At 50.0% G+C, this 27,423-nt stretch overlaps 1 protein-coding gene across 1 annotated transcript in view; it reads right to left on the bottom strand.

Annotated features, from left to right (window-relative positions):
* Positions 1-27,423, bottom strand: part of LOC136713661 (calmodulin-binding transcription activator 1) — a 318,322-nt gene that overhangs the window by 161,598 nt on the left and 129,301 nt on the right. The window contains exon 4 of the mRNA XM_066690847.1: positions 13,519-13,586. Within this exon, the coding sequence (XP_066546944.1) occupies positions 13,519-13,586 (68 nt within the window). The remainder of the gene's footprint in view (positions 1-13,518; positions 13,587-27,423) is intronic.

The following is a 27,423-nucleotide window of genomic DNA, read 5'->3' as shown; positions in this document are numbered from 1 at the left end:
CATTACAGGGGAAAAAAGACACGTTCCAGTCTGACCTTAAACCCCCCGGTGAGTTTCTGTGAAATTAGCCTGTCCTGCAGGAATGTTTAGCTGCAATCTCAGCCCGGCTATTATCTGGCTATTAGGCGTTTGCCTAATGGTTTGCGAAATGGTTTTTCATCAGAGCCCTTTTAAAAAGTTCCTCTGCCAGCGCACCCTCTCTGATGCAGTCGGAGAGTCACAGGAGCTACAGACCGCAGGCGAGATGATCTCAAATCAGTGCAACATATGGCTGTGAGAGCGTGCCTCCCGGGTGCGCGTCTCGGGAAAGTGTGCCGATGCGTGTGCGAGCCGCGATGCACAGAGGGAGTAGAGATGGATGTGGGATTCATCTTACTCACCCCCCCACATCACACTGTACACACACACACAAACTCCCCGCGGGTGATGTGGTATCCTGGCCCAGCTGTGCCCCGCTGTGATTCCAGATGTGACAGCAGGCTGCTGCTTGGATCACTGCCTGATTGCGCCACGCAGGGCAGTGGGGGGGGTTACGGGACAGGGGGTATAGAACAGGAAGGGGGCATCAATACCCTGTGTCCCCTGGCTCACAGTTGGCCCCAGGGAGTCTGCGGGCAGCCAGGAAAACACAGCGCGGTGCAAGACAGAGACAGCACTGGCCAACTGGTCCAGGATAACAGTGAGTCTCTGAAGTCCAGTCTGTGCACCATAAGAACAAAATAACATGATCCAGTGTCCAATCGAGAGGAGGCCATTCGCCCCATCGTGCTCGTTTGGTGTCCATTAATAACTAAGTGATCAAGGATCCTATCCAGTCTGTTTTTGAATGTTCCCAAATTGTCTCTTCAGCCACATCGCTGGGGAGTTTGTTCAGACTGTGACGCCTCTCTGTGTGAAGAAGTGTCTCCTGTTTTCTGTCTTGAATGCCTTGAAGCCCAATTTCCATCTGTGTCCCGGGTGCGTGTGTCCCTGCTGATCTGGAAAAGCTCCTCTGGTTTGATGTGGTCGATGCCCTTCATGATTTTGAAGACTTGGATCGAGTCCCCACGTAGTCTCCTCTGTTCCAGGGTGAAAAGGTTCAGTTCCTCAGTCTCTCAGTAGGACATTCCCTTCAGACCTGGAATAAGTCTGGTTGCTCTCCTCTGAACTGCCTCTAGAGCAGCGATATCTACCCTAGCATAGGTCTGGTAAACAGTAGCGGGACAAAGTGAGCTCATATTGGGGCAAATGCTCTCCCATACCCCCCTGTGGTGGCACAACACCGGGTGACTGTTGATCAGAGCAGTCCTTTTGAGTCCAGTAAAGCCGGGCTCAGCTGCACTTTGCAGGAATCTGGGGAGCCACTGTGGCTCGCAGTCAACTGGCTGTTGGACAGAGTCTCCGCTGCCAAGCCCATTACAGCAGCGCCCTGGATGACGAGCAGCTGACTAGGCCGGGGCAGCAGTGACCCAGGCAGGTTCGGGCGGGAGAGAGAGAGAGCAAGGGAGGGAGACGGAGGGAAAGAGGAAACAGTGCAGCGCACGGCCGCTGACACAGAGGCCGACACAGACACACTGCTTCCAGTAAGCTGTCACTGCTGATGTGTCCTTCCCGTGTGAGGAGCAGGAAAAACACGGCAGCCAGACAACCCCCCCCCCACCGCTTCCAAGACTGTGGCGGCTGAAACTCACGCAACCTGGGGCTTTGAGGGAGAGCGGAGTGGCGGCCGGATATGAAAGTGGCAGGAGGGACCCCGAGGCTGCTGAGAACAGCGCCTGACAGGGGGGGACGGGACACACAGAAGGAGCCACAGAAGGACGCTGGCTCACAGACATCCTCTGCGTGAACTCAACAGCTGTGAGGAAACGGACGCGGTGTGACGCTGGCAACAACTCCAGCCCATGTGCCACTGCTGGACTGCGAGCCCTGGAGACAGAAGCGCGGTGCTCTGGCTCCAGTCTAGTCCAGTTGTCATCTGCACCCGACAGTCCTAATATAGTGCATGGAAGTTGCAGAGCTATTGAGCCAAGCTAATAAGGGGGGTGGGGGGGAATTGCAGTGTTGCGCAGGCTTCGGTGCCCCACTCACGCCATGGCAATGAAACCCTGAGTGAGACTGGCACCACCGCCCGGCCTGCCACGGGTCCGTGAGCGAGGATCACGCAGACGGAGCGAAAAGGAAAGAAAACAAAGCATTGAGTGAAAGATCAAAGACGGGAGGGATTTCTCATTCCCAGCACTTTTTAAGATTATTAATTCATCGATTAATTTAATTAATTTTCCTCCCTGACGGCACCAGCTCCCTGCCAGGCTGACGTCACCGACGTGAGCAGCGGAGGGAACCGGGGGTGTCCAGCACGGCGTGCAGTCTTTTGTCTCCGGGAGAAAACCTCTCAGCGCCTGACAAGCATTGTTGCCCAAACTGCCGTCCACTGGCATTCATTAACGAAGCTCAATTATGGACCTGCTATTGTTCAGCCTTATCTGACGGTGAAGACGGCGATTCCGGCCTCGACACACTCCACGCTCCTTCAAAGGCTCCCCCCCCCACATTACAACCAGAAGTGCCACGGTGGTGAAAAAACTCTGAGGCACAACAGCCGTCTGCTCACAAGGCGCTACTCCCGATTAAATTACACGGATTAAATCAAAGATCCTTAATTAAGCCCAATAAAGGCACCATGCGGATTCTGAAAGAAAGAATAAATATATAAATACATGTATACACAGCCTTCGCTATTCATTTGCTGTCAACAAAACAGTCCTCAGAGGCTTTAAAGCACCATGTTGTTCACTGGCATGGTACCCAGAGGTCCCACCTCAGAGCCACAGAGAGGCGATCAGGAACTGCGGCATCTGGCCCGGGAAATGAAGCACCAAACCTGTCCTGGAATGCGTCACTCTCTTTCTTGCAGGAGTGAACAGGCAGACGGTGCCACAGGGACGGGACGGGGACTGCAGCCAATCGGGTCAAGAAGGATGGACTTGCATGAATCAACTCCAAAGCAACGGGCTGTTCTTCTCCTGCTCTCAGAGCTCCTTTCAGACCCTATCAGTGTAAGGACCGTGTACACACTTTACCGGAGGACGCCGAACGCCTTTCAGACCCGAGAGGCCAGGGCTGTAAAGCGTGGCAATGCCTGGGGAGGCGCGGCAATGATCTGGAAATCCCCCTCACACACACATGAGCGCGGATAACAACACACTCAGATCCACGTTTGGCAGCACCGAGGCCCGAGCGGCTGTGGGCGATTCCGTCTGCGCGAGAGAGGCGCGGCTGGCTGGCACGTCGTCACAAGCTCTACTACTGCTGGCAACCGATCGGCAAGCGATGTGATGATAACGATGTTTCTCACAGCCGCGCACCAAATAAAATGTCAGGACGAATGCAAGTCGAGATCAGTTTCTCAGTTTCTTTTCTCCTTGCAACCATTTTGGCGTTTCGCCTAAATCTCTGGTTTCAGATCCCTTGTGGGTCTATTTTTGAACACCGATGTTCCCAGTCCAACACTGTAAACGTCTTTCAAACACACACACACCAGCGCAGCCCCCAGCCACGGCCCGTCTCTGCTATAAGCCTCCTGCGCCCTCACCGTATCGTGCCATCACCCCAGATCTATTTCCTCCCGAATATAAAAGGAAGGAAGCCGTGGATTAACGGGCAGCACATTTCGATTCTATGTAAGTGTGATTTGTTTTGCCAGCAGATACTGAAACAGTGGGTGGTACACTCTTTCAGAGTTTCTCTCTCTCTACATCCTTCTCTCTCTCTTCTCCATCTCACTTTCATATAAAGCGGAAAATATAATCAGAGAAAGTAGAGGGGGAGTGAAACAAACAAACAATTTTCTTCATTTAAAAAAAAAACAACAAGAGGAAAATAGCTAGCCTTGAAAATGAGCCTTCAAAATGCTGATTGTGTGTGTGTGTGTGTGGGGGGGGGGGGTGGGATGGAGTGAGTGGGAGGCGGGGGTGTAAGCAGAGGGTCTCCACCCAACGCTTTCCTTGTGATGTCGGAGCCGATGTCAGAGGGGCACGTAGCAAATCACAGCGTGTCACCGGAGACACATAAAAGAGAGTATTAAACGGGTCAGCAATTAATTTATTTTAATTAAAAAGCCCATCCGTCAACACCGTGCAACAGCCGGGAGTCCACAGCTCCGCCAGCGAGAGGGAGGCTCCGCGTTTGGTCAGGCCGGAGCGGAGGGAGGCCCGTCGGGTCTGAGGAAGAGCCTTGCTCAGCGGCCTTGAGTCCTTCAGTCGGCACGCGAGACCCCCCCCACACACACACACATGTAAACGAACACTCTCAGAAAAGAGAGCAATTAAAGAGTGCCACAAAATCACTGCGCAGTCCACTTGATGGGAAGGCGATGAAGGGGTTTACGAGAGCGGCGCGGATGATTGAGGTCACCCGGTACGGCGAGAGGAAGCTACGGTGTCTTAAGAATAAAGCAAAGAAAAATGAATGTAAAAAATTCAGCTCGCTTTGTTTTTTCTCTTGTAATAATCCGTCATATCTCGGCAGCTTGGAAATCATTTCGTCACATAAATCCAGTCTTAGAGAAAATCCCCTGCCTGCCTTTTTGTTTCCCCATTGAAAGACTGATTAAAACATTCAGAGGGTAACTTACAAGGCTCTCGGTGGGATAAGCAGAGCAGATATCACCCCCGCATTATTTAATCTGCTACCCGCTCTCCAGCTCCACTACTGTCACAGCCACACATCCGTAACACGCGGCTTTCAAGGACCCTAATAGGCCCCTAATAGGCCCCTCTCTCCGGAGCGGCACGAACAATGAAAGGACCGTTACGAAGTCGAGGGGGGCGGGGGCAGGTTCTGGTCGGCCCGGCTGTCAACTGTGGTCGACAGGAGAAAGCAGCTCGGCGGTCCAGCCGGCGTGAGTTTCTGTACAGACACATCCTCTATTCCCCAACTGCACACCGACATCCTCTGTTCCCCTCCGCCTTACTTTGAAATGTACTGAGACAGATCCCTTTCCCCTGAGCGGTACTCCAGTACTTTAGACACAAAGACTTGCCACTTTTGTTTCCACAGATGTGTCTGGCAACATGACACCAAATGAAGTGTGGCTGCCATTGCCGAGAACAGGGAGAGGCTTGGGAAGACGCAGACAGACAATCACAGACAATCCACAGTGAAACCCAGGCACTGTGGATTATGAGCTAGAGGTCCAAATAAGTCCCCTTTCAGGTGTAAAAGCTTTTTAGATCGACACCCAGGAATGGAGTCGGGTCTGAATTTCGACTGGAGACGACTCCATGTGTCTGTAGTCTTGGGTGTTGCATTTGGCTTCAGGCAACTTTTCCTGTTTGCCAACTTGTGGCAACTGTCAACAGCATCTCTTGCCTGTGACACTCACCCATGGTGGAGCCCCGAATCAAAGCGTGATAAGAAGTGACCTGCTCGACAGTCTATGTCTGGAAGGAGGCCCGGCACGGCCCGGCCTCGCAGGTCAAGGGCAGCGCAGCGGCTGAACAGCGACCGTAGATTTGACAAAGTGTCACCAAATAACACAAACACAACGGCAGACCCGGAAAACAAGGACCAATCTGCGCAGAATTGCTAGTTGTGTTGCGGCAGTTTTCAAGATGCACTAGCAGTGAGAAAAGAGTGAATCTGAAATGACCTCGAGTTGTTTTATACTTCTTTCTTCTTCTGTCAAATGTCATCTCCAAACCTCAAAGTCCAAACCTCACTCGGGTTCACTGTTTCTGAAGTGGAAAGTATTAAAAATGTCTTTCATTTTATTGACTACAATCTGCCGTCCGCCTGTTTTCTCTGACCCGTGTCTGGTACAGGCAGTTGGCTCTTGGACGATTGTTAATTAAACCTTGCTTAAGCTTTGAATTGATAGCAATTTTTTTTTCTCTGAAACTTCATTAAAAAAAAATAGAAAGTTATGAATATTAATTTTCCCATTTCAAATGGCTCTCACCTCGCATTCCCCATCTCACTCTGGAACACACAAGCACCAAAAAAAGGCTGAATAATTTATCAATTTACTTTTTATATTTAAATTAATTAATTCGGCAATGCAAAATTAATACCAGGATACTTCTTCCCCTCAACCTGCGCTTTATAATAAACCATTTAAAGAAGTTGAAATATTGACGTAGAGAGATGGGGAAATATATTTTTTTTAGATTTATCATCAGGATCTGCAGTGAAGATTGTCCCAGACACTGATTTTAAAGATTGGCTGAACACGGAAAGGTAATTTCTTCTCATATGCCACTTCATTACACAGAAATCAGCGCCACACAGACTCCCTGCATGATTGGACGGGCTGCGAGAGCGAGGAGGCAGTTGGCCAGCCTGAGACACTGTCAGGAGACTCATCGCAGCGCCGTGACATCCCAAGCCTCCACCTAATTTCCTCCGCTCCCCGCCCTGTCGTTCAGAGACCGTGCCGGACGTGTGCTTCGACGGCATAAGTATTCTGGTCGCTACAGCACTGGCCACTCTGCTTTTCTCCTACACCAAGGAAGAGAGGCTTCTGGGGCCCCTGGGTCGGCGACACCGCGTCTCCGGTGGCTGCAAAAGCATCTTCGCTGGCCAAGTGCCCGGGCGACTGTCCAGGGGTGACTCCGCTCACGTGACGAGGCGCTGCACTCCGCTCGTGAAGACCATGTGGAAAGTGTTAAACATCTCTCTGCCTGTAAACATTCAAGGGCGTCCTGTGATATTGTGAAGACATGCGCCATTTTATTTATTCATTTCCTTCCCGATTTATCTCTCTGGCCTCGTGCAGCCCAGCTGGGGGGCTCCAGAGCTCAGACTCACGGGGGGCTGAAGGGCGAGGGCAGACGGTGTGCGTTGCCTGGGTCTCCTCCTCACACCGGCCTTGACTCACCAGCCCTCTGGAACCGTGCCATCGACCTTTTCACATTTACTTTTTTCCCTCCTTCCCTTTTTCTTTACATAACACAAAAAGAAACAAGGATGTGATTTCGACCAAGCGACCTCTCAGGTTTTCGGTTCAGGGGCCCCGGAGCATCCTATCTGTTTTCTCTTTGAGGTGTGACTAGTCCTCTCAGGCAGGTCCCACAGGGGCAGGGGTTCGGAGCTGCTAACCGCCCACACTGTGCCGAGTTACTGATGCACTAATAAACCCAGTCCCCTCCGTCCCCTGTCCCCCGAACCAAACACCATCGAGACAACTCAGACCAGGACCGCTCCGGCCACACGGCGTGCCTGCTTCAGTGCCGCGGATCGGCGTGTCCGGCGGTCAGTCTGAAGTCACCACTGTGCACTCAGTAGCGGAGCCCACCCGACAGAAGCCCCATCTGGCTCTGAGGCACGAACTCCGGGGCATCTCTGCTCGCAGGGGCGCTGGCAGCAGGTCACTGCAATGGGAAGCCTGCCCTCTGAGAGATGAAATCCCATGCAAAGCCCCACTGGGAGTCACTTAAAGCAGAAGATCTCTCTCTGCTTTGATGCTCGAAGCCATTTTATCACCGTGCCGCGCTGGGACGCATTAAAACCAGTCCGCTTCAGCACCTCGAGCTCCGTGAACCGGCACAACTCCTACGCGATTCTCCAACAACGCAGACCTCTTCCGCGTGGCACAGAGCGTCACTCAAACCACCGATATTATTCCTGTTCTCATCTTATTCAGGGAGTGCCGGCACGACCCCCCTCGGGCTGCAGATGGGACGGTGCCAGGAGTTCGCTCGGTGCAACAGGGTCCGTCCTCCCGTTGCCCCCTTTGACAGCGTGCCAGCCGCGTGTGCACCGGCGCAGAGGCACTAATTGAATTAAGTCTTTATTATGGCGCTGCAGTGGCAGCACTTCTCCTGTTCTCCTGGCTTCGGCCCGTTTGGCTGACACTTCCTCCTTGAACATCTGCTTGACACCAACTTATTTATTTATTTATCCACCCAGTGACTATATTAATTCACGTTTGCCTCGGGGGGGTTAACCCTCTCCACTCCGGTGAACTCGCGGCTGTCCCTGAGCTGGCTGCGCCTCCCATTAGAGCCGTGATGTACATCTACACGCTGCATCGTCCGTTTCTTTATTTTCTAGTTATGCATAGAAACGTAAAGCCCTGCCCCCCAGTGAGATAACACCCCGGGCAAGATAGCTTAGTGGGTCCTTTTTCTATTACTTTCCCACTCAGGAGAAAGTTGCCGAGTTCGATGTTTTTCAGGTACCTGTAATTTGTCTTTCCAACGACAACACTGTGGGTCTTAAATACTCTTAGTATTGTTTATAATTGATCTTGTGAAAGAAGCCAAAGGGTACATTACGGAGTTTAAAATGTATTTAAAAAAAGATGATACGGGTAATGCAGAGCTTTTAATACGGCACGCTTTGTATCCATAAATATTACCAGAGACAATAATGATGTTTCACTCCTGGCAGGGCTGAACTCCACTCGACGGCCAAGCGACTCAAACCGAGGTAAGGAGTGTTGTGTTAAACAAGTTCTTAAAAGCATCCTATGGTTCCCCTCCTCCCCCTGTCTCCTCTAGTCTTTCATATATGTTATTTTTCTCTCCGTCTTTTCTTTTCTCTTCTCCCCTCCCACCTTGACATCCCTCTGTCCAGCAGTGTCCCTTTCCCCCAATCCTCCTATCCGTCGTTCCGGTCCGTAGCCTTCTCACTCCCCTTCTCTGCATTTCACTCTCTTTCCGACCCTCCGTTATCAAACCGTTGCCATTTTCGGTGACTCTCTCACTCTGTCACTCTCATTACCTCTCTATTCCCCTCTCCTCCAATACTCTGCCTGCTCTCACTCTTCTCTCATCCCCCTCTCTTTGATGTCTGTCTTCCCTCTGCGAATCCCTCCCTCTCTGGCCCTGATCTCCGTATGCTTTTGTTTAGTTTGGTTGTCAGCCTCAGACCCATAAGACGGGCACGGCTTGGTGCCGCCCACAGTTGGCAGTGTGGTGTGGGCCGGTCCAGTACCGCGTGATCCCGTGTCAAAGCTGAAAAGACACGCTCTGGCCGCAGCCCAAGAGGACACCCCGTACTCCTCTGGTTTTCTCGCTCTAGCTTTCTCGTCTCTTCTGTTTTTCTCTCTGCTCCAGTGGCCGGGTGCCAGCGCATGGGAATGCCAGGAAACATCGCACAGACGCCAGACCCCCGCACCAGTCCCCCCCCCGGCCTCGATTCCTGATCTCCCGTCCCCCAGGGCTGTGATCGAAGAGCAGCTTCCTCCCTCAACACGAGGCGTCCTGCGTCCATCCCGGCCCGGCCCGTCTCGTGGAGAATAAATAGACTCTAATACTGAATACTAGAATACTAGAGTTTTAGTAGTTTTATCCACACACACACAATACATTTTTCTATTTCTCTACCAAAACAGCGTGTTATTTCCATAAGGGTTTTGTGTTTTTTTTTTTTATGAGTTTCTCCCCGTTTTCCTGCCTGCGTTATTGCTGTAGGTTTTAATAAAGGAAGTGTCTCTGCAAAGGCTCTTCTGGGACGGTGGGGCCTCGTTTCTGAGCACCGTCTGACTGAGGTGGGGAACAGCGGCACGCCGGCATCTGGCTCCGGTGTCACTCAGCGCCCTCCGAGGAAACACGCTTATTGTTTGATAGTTTCAATATCGCGGCAGAGAGAGAGAGAGAGAGAGAGAGAGAGAGAGAGAGAGAGAGAGAGAGAGAGAGAGAGAGAGCGGCGGCGTGCAGGGGCCTCCCGAGACATCTCAGAGTTAAAAGCTAACGGGAGGCCGTTCGGCTCCTCACCTCGCTACACCGCGCCGGCGGCTCATTGTTCCAGGAGCCTGAACAAACTGCCGGGCCTGGCTGACTGGAGAGGACCTGCCTCTATTGTCAAGGTGACACAGACGGTTCGTTCGGCCAATCAGAGTCAACACCGTGTAGGCGATTCGGCAGCCGCAGTCCTCGTGTTGATTAAAATCAGAGAACTGTATTTGGGATTTGGGGGGAACTGTATCTAAGGAGGTTATGCCATCTGCCTAGATTAATTCCTTCCTGGTCACACGTCCTGTTTGTCAGTTTCCCCGTCCCCCCATGCGGTTGTTTCTACTCAGATTACGGTTCACTCCAGTGAAAAGCAATGCGAGTTAAGATAGCTCCAGAGGAGACTACGTGGGGACTTGATCCAAGTCTTCAAAATCATGAAAGGCATCGACCACATCAAACCAGAGGAGCTTTTCCAGATCAGCAGGGACACACGCACCCGGGACACAAATGGAAATTGGGCTTCAAGGCATTCAAGACAGAAAACAGGAGACACTTCTTCACACAGAGAGGCGTCACAATCTGAACAAACTCCCCAGCGATGTGGCTGAAGAGACAATGTGGGAACATTCAAAAACAGACTGGATAGGATCCTTGATCACTGAGTTATTAATGGACACCAAACGAGCACGATGGGGCGAATGACCTCTCAATTGGACACTGTCTTATATTCCTGCTTATGTTCTTGACACTTGGAGAAAACTAACTACTGTAACCATAACAGTCAAATTCCTTAGCAATTACATCCTCAAACAATGTCCATCACAAATACCCTTCTCTACTGTCAAAGATCAAACCATTTTTATTGTGTTTATTTGTTATGTGTGTGTCTGAAACACAAAGCCAGCAAAGCGAGCGCGAATTAAAGCAGGGCGATGCGATCCGGACACACGCTCCTGCGTCTGACAGCCGAGGCCCGTATTAGCGCCGGCGCTGCTCGGTGCGAGAGCAGCTTCATTGATCCTGAGCACTGCTGCCCTCTCTCTGTGCACAGGGATGTGCATCACAGAGGCTGACAGATCAATCACCCCGCGCCCCACGCTGCTCCCCCGGCCCATCACAGAAAACCAAATGTGGCCCCACTGATCCTATTAGGACTGACCCCGGGTCACGCCAGAGTGGAGCGGCGCGCGCGTGTGTGTGTGTGTGTGTGTGTGTGTGTGTGTGTGTGTGTGTGTGTTTAAATTGATCCTCCTCACTGTGAGTTTTTCTGTTCTTGTCAGCACTAACTTGGGATTTCAGGCAGTAGAATTGACACCCTGTATCTCAAATGAATAATTCACTTGAGCATTTATCAGTACAATTGAGACACTGACAGATAACTACAGTAGAGCAAACGATGGTTCATTCACACACAGGGATCGGATACTTTTGCCAGCGCACGTTCCTGTGTCATCTGTATGTGTGTGTGTGTGTGCGTGCGTTTGCGTGTCCGTGTGTGCGTGTTTGTGTGTCCGTGTGTGTGTGTGGTCCTGAATGCCTGCCTGTGCCTGTAAAGTCATCATTTCCGCTGAGCTGTGTGTCTTTGTGTGACAGAACGGGCACTGAAACATCCATCTGCCTTTCTGCAATAAACTGATCTTGCCTACAGTTGTTTAATGTGTGTGTGTGTGTGTTAGCATTTGTGTCTAACAGAACAAGACACAGTTTTCCACCCCGAGCAGGCACTGATACACTATGCACACATTATAAACACTGCACTATGCACAGACCCACACAAAGACGGCACAATCCCGCTGCTCTCACAGTTCACACGCAGAAGAGTGCAGGGTTGATATCTGTTTATTCAAGGTGTCTCTCCCCTCCGAGGAATTTCGCCACAGTCCTCAGCCTGGGATTACGGCTCCCCATCGCCTGCCCCGCCAAGCGTGACCCGGCCGCTTATCTATTAGCGGCACCCTGGCCCGCTGACCCCTGCCATTAGCCCGGCTTCGAAGAGTTACAGGGCCGCGGCGCTCCGAGCCCCCGGCGTCGGCTCTCGGGTCCATGTGCGCGGTGTGAAGCTGACAGATGACATCAGCCCGCGACTCGGTCACTTAACTGCGGCTCCCCGCACCCTGACCCCTGCCCCTTGACCTCACCGAGATTAGCACGGGCACACAGTCAATCATAGCCAGGGCCTGACTGTCGCTCAGGACAGGAAGAAAGAAAGAAAGGAAGAGAGAGTCTCTATTCAAGATACATAAGCACTGAACAGAAATAGTAACCAGTCCCTCGTGACGAAACGGCGGCCGGATCGACATTATGAACGGCTCCAGGACTCCAAATCAGATCTGAAGTTGAGTGGGTCTCGCTTTGGTGGGAACAAATTGTGTTTCACGCCTCGGCTTATTTCCCCAACTGGCCTACAGAGCCGAGACGGGCGCGTTCAGGGCTCTGGCAGGGACACCGGGAGAGACTTCACTTGTCGCTTCCTCTCGCTCGGCTGCAATATTGTACCGTTGCCTAAGCCAATAAAAACCTGCTTGAAATGTGTCTATTTAGAGACGGATCTACAGCCTCTCTACAGTGCGACGTTATTCCTTTACAAGCGCCAGGCACGAGAGGAGTCCTGTGTGTTGTGTGTCGGGAGAGCCCGGGGTCCGTTTGCACATGAACGGGGACATTTAATTAATCACAGATCGACGCTCCAGACTCCCGGTGAAGAAGGGAGGAATAAAACACACATATAGAGCGATTCTTTGATTCTTTTAAAACACGGTCACAGGATTGACTTCTGCTTCCTAGTCTGTGTTGTGTTATAACATCGAAAAAGAAAAAAAAAACAACTCTGGCTTCTCAGCGTGTGGCAGCAATACGCACAGCCGAGCGCCACGCTGTCTGACCGTGTGATCGCCGGGGTCTTTAATTGGGAGCGAGCGGGGACTTACTGGTATCTCGGCATTGATGAGAGGTGAACGTTTTCATCTATAAAGAGAGTGACGACAGCCACACGTTTAACGATGTTTGAAAGGAGAAGATACCGCTGGCGTCACATTTGACTCGGATCTCTTTCAGGACGCCGCTATCTTTTGCACGTCCTGAAGATATCCTTAGTGGCATTTCAGCAGAACTAAGAAAGACTTATTGAAGTATAAACCCTTCAGACACTCTCTACTTGTTGCGGTACAAAAAAAAAAAAAAAAACATCTAATCTAAAAACAACCGAGGTATGAGAGGGGAAATAGTCCTTTCAGAGGCAGAAACAGTGGTCTATTACAGAACACACTAGGCACCTGGAAAATGTAGGCCCCGTAGCACTTTACACTAAGTAGTTGTGTTTTAGAAGCGGTGTTTTGTGTTTGTAGCTGAATTCAGTCGCGACGGCACACAGGACCGCCCTGCTATCGCCCACTCCATTCCCACTGCGGTCAGCCCCCTCTCCCGGCACACCGGAGAGAGAGTCACTTCAAGCACCGTAATCGACTCCCTGCCGGACTTTGGTTCAGTTCTTTGTGAAATGACCTTTTATTGATGGATAGTAAATATGCTGTTAACACCGAATACATTAACACCACATTTATACTGTAAATGAGAAAAGCGCACATTGTGTTAATAAGCATGACTGCAATTTCAACTTATAAGTGGACATTAATATTCCATTATCTCGCTGTATACGCACCGGAAAGTAGGAGCCATTTAAAAGCAGTGCCATTCACAGCGCGTAATTGAAAGCACCGGGGAAGGGGCCCCGTTAGTAAATCAGCCGGCCGCGCTAAGATCGGTGGCGTAAGCTGGAAAGTGTGTACGTGTATCAGTGAGACACAGAGAAGGACACTTTAACTTCCCCACTAACGGGCGTAGGAACAGGAAGTGCTCTTACCTGGTCTTAGGGGATGTTGTTAACCATTCCTCATGCTTTTCAAACGTTATTAAATAAGCTGCGATTTCCTAAAAGAGAGAAAACAAAAACAAAATAACACGTTAGGATGCGTTCACTTTTTTCATGAGCGTTGGCGAAGCATCATTGAACTAAACTGGTTCTTGTGCTGGAAGGTAAACCTGGAAAGCAGATCAGTGTTACACAAATGTCTGTATCCCGCTCTCCCTCACTTAGAAAAGTCTCTGTTCCTCACGGATAAACAGCAAGCAAAGACAGCACGACCTGCTCTGCCCCGGTGCTGGTCCTGCCAGGCCAGTCCAAGACACTTTCCAGTGAAGAGAGAGACGATCAATCTGGCAACGGCAAACACACGACGGCTCGGACACACGACGGCTCGGACACACGACGCACGGCCTCAGCCTGGCCTGGAAGAGCACAGTCCGTCTTCGGGTTTAATAGCAACTGGATTGGATTGCTTGGGCAGGAAAAAAAGCCCATCGTTTCAAATAAATATGCGTTTCATGTGTTCACGGCACAAAAGAGTCGCGGCTCAGTACAGACAGGAGCTGCTGGGGCCGACGTTGTCAAGCTGTTGGCCCCAGCATTAGTGTCTATTGTGGAGCCTGGCAGCTCTCGGTGCCCAAGACCTGGCTGTACCTGCTGCAGCCTGTTAGTCGTATTTGCTCATGTTGTTAAAGCGCGGAGTTATTGGACAGACACCGCTTTACTGAGCAACACAACCTCACAATGGTCAAACCCCTGCAAGGCCACACAAAGGGGCCCAATTACTGCCTTATTAACTCAGTGAACCTTCATTGTAGCGACAGAGAAAACTTTGAATGTCTAGTGGGTTCGAAACAACAACAGACACATGCAGAAGTTATAAGTTTCCATGAGAAGTATCACAAGAACGTGTCTGTTGTCAGATCTCCTTTGAAACGCACTGTTTGCAGGGGCTGGGGATCTTTGATCAAATTACAGCTAAAGACTTCAAGGAGCATAAAGCGGTCTTTGATTGTTATCACAGGCTTTATGCGCCAGCATTTTTTGTTGTTGTTGTTGTTGTTATTTTAATTACTTGCGTGCAAAAAATAAATACATAGGAACGGCGGATGCGTGGCAGCTTGCCCTCGACGCGCTGGACCGGTTGGGTCTGGAATGAAAAAGCGTACATTTTATTTTTTCCCTTGTATTACAGCTAAACAATAATCATATTTTGCTCACGTTGCGGTTAGTTGGGCACAGCGAGATCGGCCTTACATTTTAAACCACCACCAGGATTGTTAACTTTTCTGCTGTGTGTGAGGGGGTCCTGTTTGATGTCTGTCCACCCAGGCGCCCTGAAACCGAAACTGCCGAAATAAAAACACAACACTTCAGATGCTGCCAGACAACCTAATGATTACCTGCGACAGCCGGCAATTTATTTCCCAGCCCTGGCATTTGTCAGCCTCTCCAACACCCAACAAAGTAGCAATAACGGCGAGATCCAAGCCTGCTGGGGACGACTGAGGGAGATAGAGAGGAAGACGGGGGAACTTTGTCCTCGAAAAAGTAATAATCTACGCATTTCATACCCTGAGCTAGGTATGGCAGGACTATTCCTTTTCTTTCAGACAAGTCTTTTAACTTCCTTTCCAAGTTTTTAGCCGGCACAAACTGGCCTATATTTCCCCTTTGTGTTCACCATAAGAGAAATGTCAGTGTCTCCTCAATGCCCTTCCCTGCCAGAGCCAGAGCCATAAAGACAATCACCCCAGTGAGACGGCGCTTGTCGAGTCTCTATTCTCTTCAGCCCACAATCTCAGACAGTGTTCAAACACGGCTCCCCCGCCTCCGCCTGCGAGGGGCACGGCCTGAATGCCAACCCCGGCTCTCGACCAATCGGTAGAGAAGCTGTGAGTGACAGCAGAAGCTCTTCCCTCCGCAGATCATTTAATTTTCTATAAGTCGCCAGGTCCCGAATTACAAGGCCGCTACTTCACGTCAATCACACCGACAGGCACAATAATTCAAATCTCTGCGAGTGTTTGCTCAGTCCGTCTGAGAGCTGCGTCAGGACTCTCTCAAAGTGGGGGGGGGGGGATTGACCACTGAAGACACCGCCGGCTGTAGCTCGGTTCCGCACGGCCGTTGCCATGGAGATTAATTTAAAAAGCCGACCGTGGAATAAGCAAGGGACGGATGGGGGGCCGGGCGCGGGCGAGAGAGGAACCCCCCTGTGGCTAGACCCGGCTGCACGGCCCCCCCGTCCCCTCATCGGCATTCCCTTGACTGCCCGTGTGGTTCACCGTGGCTGCGGTCCTAAGCGACCACACGGGCAGTCAAGGGAATGCCGATGGACCCGGGGGCCGTGCAGCCGGGTCTAGCCACAGGGGGGCCGGCCTGCCTGGAAGCGAGAGTCCGGGGCCGCGAACTCTATTCTCCAGTGGGTTCCCGGCAAGATTAGCGGCAGGTTCACGGCCTGTTACCAAGATAAGACGGGAAGGGGCCGGATCACCTGCCTGAGGAGGGGAGGAGAGACGCGCCGCAGACTGCAGATCGCTCCATGTGAAGAAAGAAAACGCACAGCAACAACAACAACACCACCATGGCCCCGGTTCCAGCTCATTTACAGCACTGCACTGCCAGATACAGGCTGTGTGATTTGTATTTTTGACGCTGCTGATGTTTTGATGGTTGGCACGGCAAACAGGGCACCTTCTAGATGTGTTGGCTGGCAATCAATGGTTTCTCTCGCCCCCGCGGCAAGGTGTTCCAGCTCAGCCCTGCCGGGGGGGATGGTGCCAGCACCAGGGGAGCCGTGGGCAGAGCAGCGTTGGCTTCCCCCGCTCCTGGATGCTTCCCGAGGGACACTCTGGGGCTGAGTCACCTCCTGGCACCACAGGGGCCACCGAAACAAGAACCGAAACAAGATCGGTACAGCTCCCCCTTCTGTTTGTTTCCTCTCTCTCATCCCCGAACAGGTCTTTACCATGTCCTCTCATTGAAATGAAGACAAAGGTCTCGGCTCCCCCAACTCCAACAGGACGTGTGCTGGGGAAGGGCATCGAAAAGCCCACTGGTTACAATGAAACCTGTGCCACACACATCTACTTCCCCAGCTCCCGTCCCCTCTTGAAGATTCGGGAAGTGTGTTTATTGTTTAAGCTCACAGTCAGGGTTTGATTCCACATGCAGAAGTATTTTTTCAGAAGCCGCCGTTCCTGTAATTGTTCGTTCCAGTGGCAAGTCCTGATCTAAAGATGTACAACAAATAGGAAATCCAAAGGAACTCAGCCCTCTCCCAAAGCTAATCGGCGTACAGATAGTAATTTGATCTACTTATTGAAGAACTGAAGAAACTAAACCCAAAGCAGGTGATTTTATTTCTTTACATTCCACCGTTCTGTCAACAGAAATAAACAGAAACAGAAATAAAGTGCCGGGTTTGGCTTTGAAAAGCTGCTCCTTACAGCAATCACAGCTCCGTCCCCGATTGACTTCAAGGCGAATCCATTCGTTTTGTTTGCTTGTTTGATTTATTCCGGAACAGAGGAAATCCTGAGTGAAACAGAACTATCTTATCTAAATGACAAAACTGATCATTGCGAACAACTGCGGCTGTGGAGAAAAAGCAGATATGAAGTTCCCTGGCGTGACTTCAGACAGCACTCTCTGAAGACTCGACGCACTAAGGATTTCACTCACAACCTGCCACTGAGCAAACCTTTATTTCCCGAAAAGACAAACACAAACAGCACTTTAAAGTTGAACCGCTTGTGCAAATGTGTTTGAACAGGGATACTTCATTCCTGGGCTGATAAGGTAATTCCAGATAGTTATGATTCTGTGTGGGAATGCTTGTAAACTTATCTTCTCCGGTGAGATACGCCGTGCGTGCCAGTTTAACCAGAAAGCCGTTTACTTCGGCATTTATGTAACTCCTGACATCGGTCTCTATCGCGGAGGGATCTTTTGAGGATCACCTGCAAACAAAGCAACCTCTGCTCCCTTTTCTCGTCGGTGAGATGTGAGACTGGAGCAGCTGAAGATCAGTTTGTGTAGCTGACAACAATGAGGGTGACAGGTTGGGTCACCGGCTCAAAGAAGGCCTGGTTCCCTGAACACAACGAGGCCCGGGGAGGGATTAAACACCGTGGCAAAGACTCCAGTATCGGTTCTCTGGCACGAGGCTAATGACCGAGGACAGGAAGGTGAGGCAAAGGTGAAGATGGAGAGCCTGAGACGAGCAGACAGTCATATCTCCTGCCACCCCCCCCTCGTTTACAGGATCATTTGATATTTCCTCCCGGGCGACCTGTGAAACTGACCCCGCGGAGGAGGGGTGCAAATGGACGAGCAAGGGAGCCGCGGCCTCCCCGAGGAGGGATTGAGAGGCAATTAGACACGGGGAGAGAGAGACGGGACACCGGCGGGCAGAGGGAGAGAGCGAGAGATGGAGGAAGAGAGGCGCGGGGGTCACGTGTATGGGACTTGAAAAACGAGAAAGTCTAGCAATGTGACATCCTTCGTGTCCTTGACTTGTGTGTAATTTTCTTCTCTCAAGGTGATCGTGGTCTGTTATTGTATTCTTTACTTTTGTGTGCGCCACTCTCCTGTTAGTCGTGTTTCTTTTCCTTCCAGTTCCCGTCCAGGGACTTCCCGAGTCTTTTGATATTCAGAAGGACCACTGTGACACAGTCCCTTCAAAAGACCAAACCGAACAGAAGTGAGATTGTGGAGGAGTGTAGCTCATATTGAGGCTACGGTGTCACAGTAAAGCAACAAAATGTAGTGAGATTAAAGAATCGTCCACTCACTATATGAGCGCCCCTGCGTCAGAACAAGCTGTGTTCTCCCCTGAGATACCTTGTATAGTAATGTGAGGAACTCGCTGGGTTCAGAATAGTTGGATTGTGAAATAAAAAAAGAGCAAAGAGTAAAGGTAACTGAAACGGTGCATCGTATTTTCACATATCAATCCAAACATTAAACAACAGCCAAAGAAACGGCAGCCTCTGTTGCCTCTACTGTGATCAACGGAATATAAATCTCCTGTTTAGTTAAGTATTTATAGTCGCTTCACATCCTCTGGAAAGCTTTTGATCAAATTTTATCAAGAGCTCAGTAAGGATATAAAGCGAGAGCTCAGGCAAACTAGGATGTAACCTATTTTCCAAGGGTAATGGAAACGGCCAAGTCACGAGCTGGCACCGGTTTAACCCGGGATGCTGAACCAGATCTATTATGTCAGAGTGTGCTAAGTGTTTCCCACTCTACAGGATTAAGTACATGAAAGCCACTTTGTTTCAGCCGACAGCCTGCGATTGGTGTCCTGTGTTTGTGGGGAGTTTGTTAATAACAGAACAATCCATTTAAAAACGCTGTGTATTCCTTTCAAAAAGCCCTGTAAGGACTGTGAAGGAATGCCAGTATTTCATTTGATTACGGTGCCAGAACTGTCATTCCGGCTAAATTACAGCTCAGAAATAATATTTGTTTATAAAAGGTGGGAGGGTAGGGGAGTGTTATTAGGGCTTTGATCATTTCTCAGGCCTGGACGGCACACAAAAAGCAAAACAAAAAAGAGGGAGAGATTCTGTGAACTGTTTTGGTGCTAAAAAGGAAAGAGAGAGGTGGAAAAAAAACGCACAAAAAAAAGCAACAATGCTCGCTTCCTCTCGCCAGCTGTCCCTGGCATCTGCTTCAGCCGCGAAACGCGATTATACGAGTCCCAGAACAGGGTTAAAAAGATCTCGTTTCCAATACGCGGCGCATTACGGGCTGTACTTAGCCTCCGCCGGGTATTGGGAGGGAGAAGGCGTGGTGTCCTGCGTGTTTTATGGCTCCTGTGCGAGGCCCCTGCCGACGGGTTAGAAGCCCGCAACGTGTTTTATTTTATTTATTTTCCGCGCGGGGAACCAACCTGCCGACTTGACAAAAAGAGACTGGCTCCGTCCTGCATGAGATCATCCCTAATAGGCACAGCGGCTCGTCAGCACCGCGGCTCACTCGACACAGCCGCTCGGCTCGACGTGGGGCCCGGCTCCGAGAGGACCAGAGCTCGGACCGGGCCTTCAGTGGCTTTGGACCGGGCCAGGGGTGTTCTTCACTACAGAACCTATTGTGCACAGACTGATGCTTACAGCCCTTCATATGGGAGACGTGGTAGATAAAGACTCTGATATCGATTAAACAAGCCTATTCCAAATGCATGCATGGTAGTTACTGTCATGCACTAGTAATTACTGTGTTATTAATGCCCCTTATACAATAATAGGCTAGTTCAGTTTTAATGCTGGTTTCAGCTCTACTTCCATGTTCCAATCATTCACATATTTCCAGTCCATGTCTCACTGGAGGGAATGAGCTTTTACTGCCTCGTGTCTCACCATTTCACCAAATACCTATATTTTAAAAGCGTGCAGATTGCAAGCGTTCACCTATATGTGCGGTTTGTGTGTTTCCAGGTCAATGCCATATCGCACAGGATAACGTCACAGAGCTAAACAAGGGGTTCGGCACCTCGCCAGCAGGGGAACGGCTATTTTCAAGCTGTAGAGTGAGACTGGGATACTTACTACAGCTAAGAGAAGGATGATAGGTGCTTTAATACAGCAATTAATGGACACAAAGGGAGACCTGCAGGGAATAAAACAGCCTCTATCGACTTTTGATAGGCAGGACAGAACTAGAGGCTGGTCACGTGGCCTCCTGCCATCACACGCTCCGCTGGCTGCCTGGCTGTTCTTTTTTTTTTTTTTTTTTCTTGTTTGGGAAAAAATCTGTGTTTTTCTATCAGAAGGCGATGAAGATAAAGGCCCGGCAGCCCTGATCGCGAGACGGCTGCCCCGACAGCGCTCGGGAAGGGAGAGGGGTGCTGGCACTTAGCGAGATTGTTTTCCATTGTCTGGGTGCCAGAGCCACGGCGCTGATGGAAATGGGAAACTGCTCCCTGACAGGAGAGACCCGCTACAGCCCCGAGCGGACGGACGGACATCCCCGGCCTCACGTCACTGTGATGCATGCGGCCGCCAGCTGTGCGCTGCTGTCTGGAGCTGTGCTGGCAGGCCAAGCAAAGACAGAGCCATCGCTGTTCTGCATTCCTGCCTTTTACAAACACACACACACACACACACACACACACTCTCTCTCTCTCTCTCTCTCTCTCACACACACACACACACACACACACACACACACACACACACTCTCTCTCTCTCTCTCACACACACACACACACACACGCACACACACACACTCTCTCTTTCTCTCTCACACACACACACACACACACACAAACACACACACAAACACACACACGCACACACACAAACACACAAACACGCAGGGGTCTCCCATGAGAGTAAACCACTTGTCGATGAAGACAGATATCGATACATTTGCAGGAGACATTTAATTTTGGCTACGTTTTAGTATTTGATCTCCACAAATCATAAACAATTCAATTCAGTAAAATCACAGCTGGTGCTTTAAAACATACTGCCGTGGAACGGGTTCAGAGGGGAAACTGGTGGTCTACATCTATTATCTTTTTCTTTACCACATATTGTTGAGCAAATACTTTGGGGTTTTCATTTTCAGCATTCATGTCTTGCCAGTGTACCTTAAGCAAATGATCAAAAGTCACTGATCCAACTATAGTCTTTATCTTAAAAAAAACATCTGTTTCTTCCTCCTCTGGATTTCAGAAAAACATTCTGCCTGGAGATTGCCTTGTGTTTAACCAAAACCAATAATTAAAACACATCTAAACATTGGAGGGGCGTGGGGTAAACCGTAGGCAATTGTTCAAAACAGACAATTACCTCGTTAACACCTGAAACTGATACCTTGTCTGCGCATCGTCATGCAGTAAAATGCTAATTCAAGCTATGGAGCGAAAACAATTCTGCTTAACTTCAATTAATAGCTTCTATCTTAAGTGTAATTAAGGTGCTACATCGCTAATTAAGAGATGGACCAGGAAAGGTGGGATAATGAACCCAATCTACGACGCTCCTTAAAACCATGGTATTTTGTGGTGGCTGTTTACAAACGCTAAGGAGATTTTAGAAAATAAAAAAACAACAAGTGATGGAAATAAATAACTAAATAAAGAGTTTTGAGGGATAAAAATTAGGCGTCGTGGAGTTGTCCTGGTTTGCTACAGTACAGCGCACAGGAAGGTCATTGCAGTGCGCTATCCACCTGGGCCGTACCACTGCCAACAAAACCTGGGGGGACTGCAGTGATTGAATGCGAGCTTTATCCTCGGCGACGCAGCGCTCGGTTCGGAGCGGCGCTGATCTGACAGAGCGGGGGGAGAGGGACCGAGCTCACCGGGGATCTACCCCAGTAATCTCTTATTTATTTATTTGAATGTATTTTTAAAGTGTGCCTTGGTCAAGTGCGATAGGGTAGTCGTAGTCGGCTGGCAGTGGGGGTAGACCAGGCCCGGTGATTCGATGCGCTGCTTGTTTATTATCTGTTATTATCTAGTTATTCTAGAGACACATTTCATGTACTTGAGTAGAGGAAATATTTAAAAAATACATACACCACGGTTATATGTATGTATACAAATGTTTTTTGTTTTGTGTGTTTTCTGTTAATTGTATGCGAGCAAGGGAGAAAGAGGGAGAGAGAGGGAGAGAAGGAGAGAGAGGAAGAGAGAAGGAGAGAGAGAGGGAGAGATAATGAGAGGAAGAAAGAAGGAGAGAGAGAGAGGGCGAGAGAAGTAAAACTGTTTTATTTGAGTTGTCTCAGGTCTAGTTGTAGCCTGGAACAAGATTTCTTTATTACTTCTTTAATCAGTGCCCTATAAAAAAAAGAAAAGAAACAAGAATCCCAGGTGTCCTATTTAGAAGAAAAAAAACACCTCGTACCTCAGGAGATGATCTTATATTCCTGGAGAAAACAGGAACACCTTGGGGGGTTTGGCAAGACATAATGGAGGCCGCTAATTGTAAATGAACTTGCTGATGTCTATTGTTCGGGGAGCATGTGCGCCGCGCTGCTCGATCTCTTTATCTGAGACCCAGGGAGCTCAGAAGGAAGGGAGAGTCGGCCCGGGGGGACGGCAGGCGGGGGGCACAGGTAGCTGGGCTGCTTTGACACAGCTCGACGGGGAATCGAGCGGCCCTCTGCGCCCCGCCTGGCGGCAGAGCGGAGCGGCTGAGCGCAGTGGGTGACGCAGTGTTGAGGGGGCAGGTAGCGCTGCACACAGAGCTACACGGCCCTGCCCCCTTCTCCTCCGGATGCACTGTATCCGAGTGAAGAAACGAATACAACAACAGTCTCTTCAACAAGAGAGATCTTTAAATCGATCATTTTTAAAAGGTAATGCTGACACCTTTCAGACATGTCTTATTATGTGGGGACTTGATCCAAGTCTTCAAAATCATGAAAGGCATCGACCACATCAAACCAGAGGAGCTTTTCCAGATCAGCAGGGACACACGCACCCGGGACACAAATGGAAATTGGGCTTCAAGACATTCAAGACAGAAAACAGGAGACACTTCTTCACACAGAGAGGCGTCACAATCTGAACAAACTCCCCAGCGATGTGGCTGAAGAGACAATTTGGGAACATTCAAAAACAGACTGGATAGGATCCTTGATCACTTAGTTATTAATGGACACCAAACGAGCACGATGGGGTGAATGGCCTCCTCTCGATTGGACACTGTCTTATGAGCTTATATTCCATCTCTGTCCCATACTAATCCTCACATGTTTATACTGGGCTCGCAGATATAAAAAGACCCAGCAGAGGGACCGGCTCCCAGTGGGAAACACACAGAGTCCCTGGCACTGGCGCTGGAGGGGAACCCCGGATACGGCCTCTGGAGGATCGGGAGGAATCTTAGTATTTGTCTACGGAGGGTGAGATCTCCCATCATGCACCGTTTTTTCCACAGCTTAAGAGCTGTGCGGCCCACTGGGGTTACTGAGCTCTTGTCTGCTCCAGATTCTCTCTGTACTCAGTTATCAGCCCCCTGTGTGTTCATGTAGCGCCTATGTGGGGGGGGCAGTGTTGGGAGACCTCCCTGCAGCCACCTTCAGAGGAACAATTCGGTATCATAATGGCTGCCACTTCTGCGATGGGCCGAACGAGCCGTTTGATGCACAGCTTTATACCTGGATTTCCTGTCTCAGAGCTGCGTCCCATTAGAGATGCGTTGTATATATTGTTCTGTAATAAATCAGTAAGTCAGCCACTGCGACAGATAATAAGCCGAGCAGAATCAATAATAACTGAGAAACAATTTGAAAATCGCAAGAGGAAATGAAACGAGGAGGAGGGGAGATAAAAAGGGAGAGTGAGACGTTACAAACGCTACCCCCCTCCGGCGTTGCAACCCGGGGCTCAGCAAGCCCGTGGTCTGAGCCATAAGCTGGACAGAACACACGCACGGATCGCCGTGCCCAGACGTGCCCGGTGCGGTTCCGTGTGGAACCCGTCTCTGTGTTAACTGCAGCCCCCAGGATCAATTAATGCCGGAATTATCCAGTGAATTGCACTTTTCACTGCCACAAACGACAAGATCAGCCTTGCCCGAAACCGAGATCTGATTTCTAAGCTGTGAACCCCCTGCCGGACCTCCTGCGACAGAGCTTTCACTCGCCCATGACTGGACAGTCAGCCACGCAGGTCTCCCTGCCCGCAACACGAGGCCTTTTCCACGAGTGTCTGTGCGATACCTGGCTACAGAAGTTGGCACCCCTTCTAAACTTGAGCTGTGTGTATCAAGAAAGTAATGGAAACAAAGTTGGAGACGTAGCCCTTGAATACACGCAAAGAAGTATGTGAATAAAGACAGTAACAGAGAATCCAGCAAAAGTACAAACATGGGAAAACCGGTAGGAAATGAAGGACTGAGATTTCGCAGTGAACCACACTTGGGCTCAGACTCCACAGCAGTGAGGGTAACATCTCATGACAGGCGAGGCTATGATAATAAACCCCACTATGTACAGACCAACGCGTGCCACTACACATCCTAGAGAAAAATCTTCTGCAGAGACACACGGATGTCTTTTTAATAGTGGAGAAACATCCTCAACACTATAGAGGGAGAGAACGAGAGACTGGCAGAAAACACAACCCCTTATTACTCGACTAAACCAGTACAGGAAGCTGAGCAACATCCTCCACAGATGAGCATTGAAAGCGGCTGCACAGAGAGCAGCAGCAATCCTCACATGCTGGGGGAAGAAAATAGAAAGACAGAGAAATCAACAGGATGCATTGAGACAGAAAACAGCTAAAGCTCCACTAAAGTAAAAAAAAAAAAAAACACACACAAATAAATAAATAAAACCACCCGCTGGAAGTAGGCGAGAAACGCCGAACGGAGGGAGAGCGTTTCTTTTCCTATTACAAGATAAAAACAAGTGAAGTTTAATAAAGTGCTGGACTGAGTCCTGTTCACATCGCAGAGGGGATCACCTCTCTCTCTCTCTCTCTCTCTCTCTCTCTCTCTCTCTCTCTCCTCCCTCCCTCCCTCCCTCCCGCTGCCCTCATCGGTGACTGATTTGATATTTTATTTCTGGAGGAGGGTGAGCTTTAATTGAAGTGTGTTTGCACTATCTGTCCAGTGCATCGGCTGGCTGCTTTTGTTTGGCTATCAGACGGGCTGTCAGGCGGCCGGCGCTCCCGGCTCGCAGGCTTCTTGTGCTGAGATTACAATAAAGAGGATGTGTGACTGTGAAGGTCACGCTAAGATTGAATAAAATCCAGCCAAATCTCTCCTTGACAGCATTTAGCTTCTGAATTACAGCCAGCCGGGCTTTGTCTTGGCATTAACCCCCACGGGCCCGGAGACTCCGGCAGCCCCGTCACCGGGCCACTCTCTGCACCGGTTTATCACCCTCATTAGTATCCAGATCGTTATTATTACTCCCAATATTAATCATCTTCATTTCCATACTTCCCCACCTGCACCAGGAATAATAATGCCGGAGCCATTATCACATCAACAGCATTTTCCGCGGCTGTGCTCTGATTGCGTGTCGGTGGCATCGCTTAGCAACAGTCGGTCCTCTGCCCATCGTCTCGATCTGGTGAAATACGACACACAACTGAAAAACTGAAACGGCTCATCTCCAGACAGGACGCGTCTCTCGTCTAGGCCTCGGCACATCGGCGGTTATATTTAGGGTCCGGCAATGCAGCTCTGGTAAATGTCGGGCAGATCCTAGGATCAATTAAGAAGTGAAGTGCGGAGATCGATAAGCAACTAGCAACTCGATGAGCAAGGCAGGCCCCCTGGTACCCATCATCCCCCTATTAAAGGCCTTTAAACACAAACTAATTATTCAGTAGCTCTTTCAACTCTACAACAGTGTCCCGAGTTCATCGTCTCGGAATTTAGCTTTTGGCGTTAAATTTAAAAAAACGGCGGTGGGTTCAGTGCTGGTAAACTCCCAGCACAGTCCCTCCGAGTCTCTCCCTGCCCCTGCAGACGCCCTGGGCCACTCTGTGCCACAGTGAAGCTCTCTCATCCTTTTTTCATTTCATTTTATGTATATATATATATATATATATATATATATATATATATATATATATATATATTAAATATCTTTTTTTTGCCTGGTAAAAGTCTTTTGACAAATCGCCCAAAATAAATAAATAAATAATTGAGAGAAAAGATGAATTCGGGTGTGAGCAGCTGCCAAGCTCTAATATAATTCACAGCAATGCATCACTGTTACCAGGCTGCTCCGGCTCTCAGGCGAAACGACACGCGGCACCAGGTGCCAGCGCTTCAGTCCCCGGCGCCACAGGCAGAGAGCGGCAGTGCGCTGGATACTCTCCCTGCTCCCGTGACACCCTGGTACTGAAAACAGTCACCTGACCCCCACAGAGCCCCTCTTTCCACCCACACTGGGGGTTAGGATGGTGGTCTGGAGGACGATACAGACCCCACATATCACTGAAGTGTGGATATCGTTTCATTTATGTCTCTCTCTGATGCTGGCTCTAGTCAGACTGCAGGTGAATGAAATCCTCCGGTAAAGACTGTTTCTGAACAGACTTGACCCAGGCTGACTGCCAGGCAGGACTGGAGCAGCAGAGCCACCGCCACAATTGTTCAGCCCCCGTCTACTTTCACAACACAGACGCAGTACCTCCTCGGGCTGTTTCTGCTCACTTTGCAAAAATGGGTTTGTTTTCACTGGAACGGTCAATCAGTGCGTCGAGTCATAAGCAAAGCAGCAGCAACGATGTGGTGATTGATTAAAGGCTAATTAAAGCGCCTGGCACCACAAGAAACATCAAAGAGAAGTAAAAACAAAGAGGGCCAGGTCCATTAAGGAACAACACACTGAAATCCCAACATATTCCAGTCTATTTCACATTACGGTAAAACCACAGCAAAGTGTGTGAAAGCAAAGCGAAATCCTAGCAAAACAAAGAGAGGTCAGAGTCCTTCAGTCCTGTTTAGTTCACTCCACTCAGGTCTTCTCTAGACCGTTGATCTGTATGTTGTGTAGTGTAGCATATTCCATCTTACTGGAGGACGGTATGATCTCATCGAGTACAGAACAGGCCAGACCCGGCTGCCAGCACGGTGACCGGAGGACGGGGGGGGGGGGGGACTGGCACTGTGGGAAGCCGTCTCTGAGGAGAACCACACCGGACTGCACTGTCTCCCTCGATGCCAATCCTGGTTCACCGCAGAATCTCAGCCCCCGTCACCAGAGGAGAGAAACTCAATCGAAACAGCCCACAGTGTATTCCTACAACCGTCCGCCGTAATTTAAAAGTCATTTCCCCTCCCCACCCCCCCAGTGTCATCGGGACTACGAACTCCTAAATTAGCACAGTTACAGTTTGTGTTTCTCTTCTGTGCGTGGGTGGATGGCGGAGGTGGGCGGTAGGGCTGTTTCTTGCATGTGTGTGTGTGT

Source organism: Amia ocellicauda, chromosome 18 (genome assembly GCF_036373705.1).
Source record: "Amia ocellicauda isolate fAmiCal2 chromosome 18, fAmiCal2.hap1, whole genome shotgun sequence".
Classification (NCBI taxonomy): Eukaryota; Metazoa; Chordata; class Actinopteri; order Amiiformes; family Amiidae; genus Amia; species Amia ocellicauda.
The sequence above is the reverse complement of the archived record's forward strand: the minus strand, read 5'-3'. Positions and strand labels throughout refer to the sequence as shown.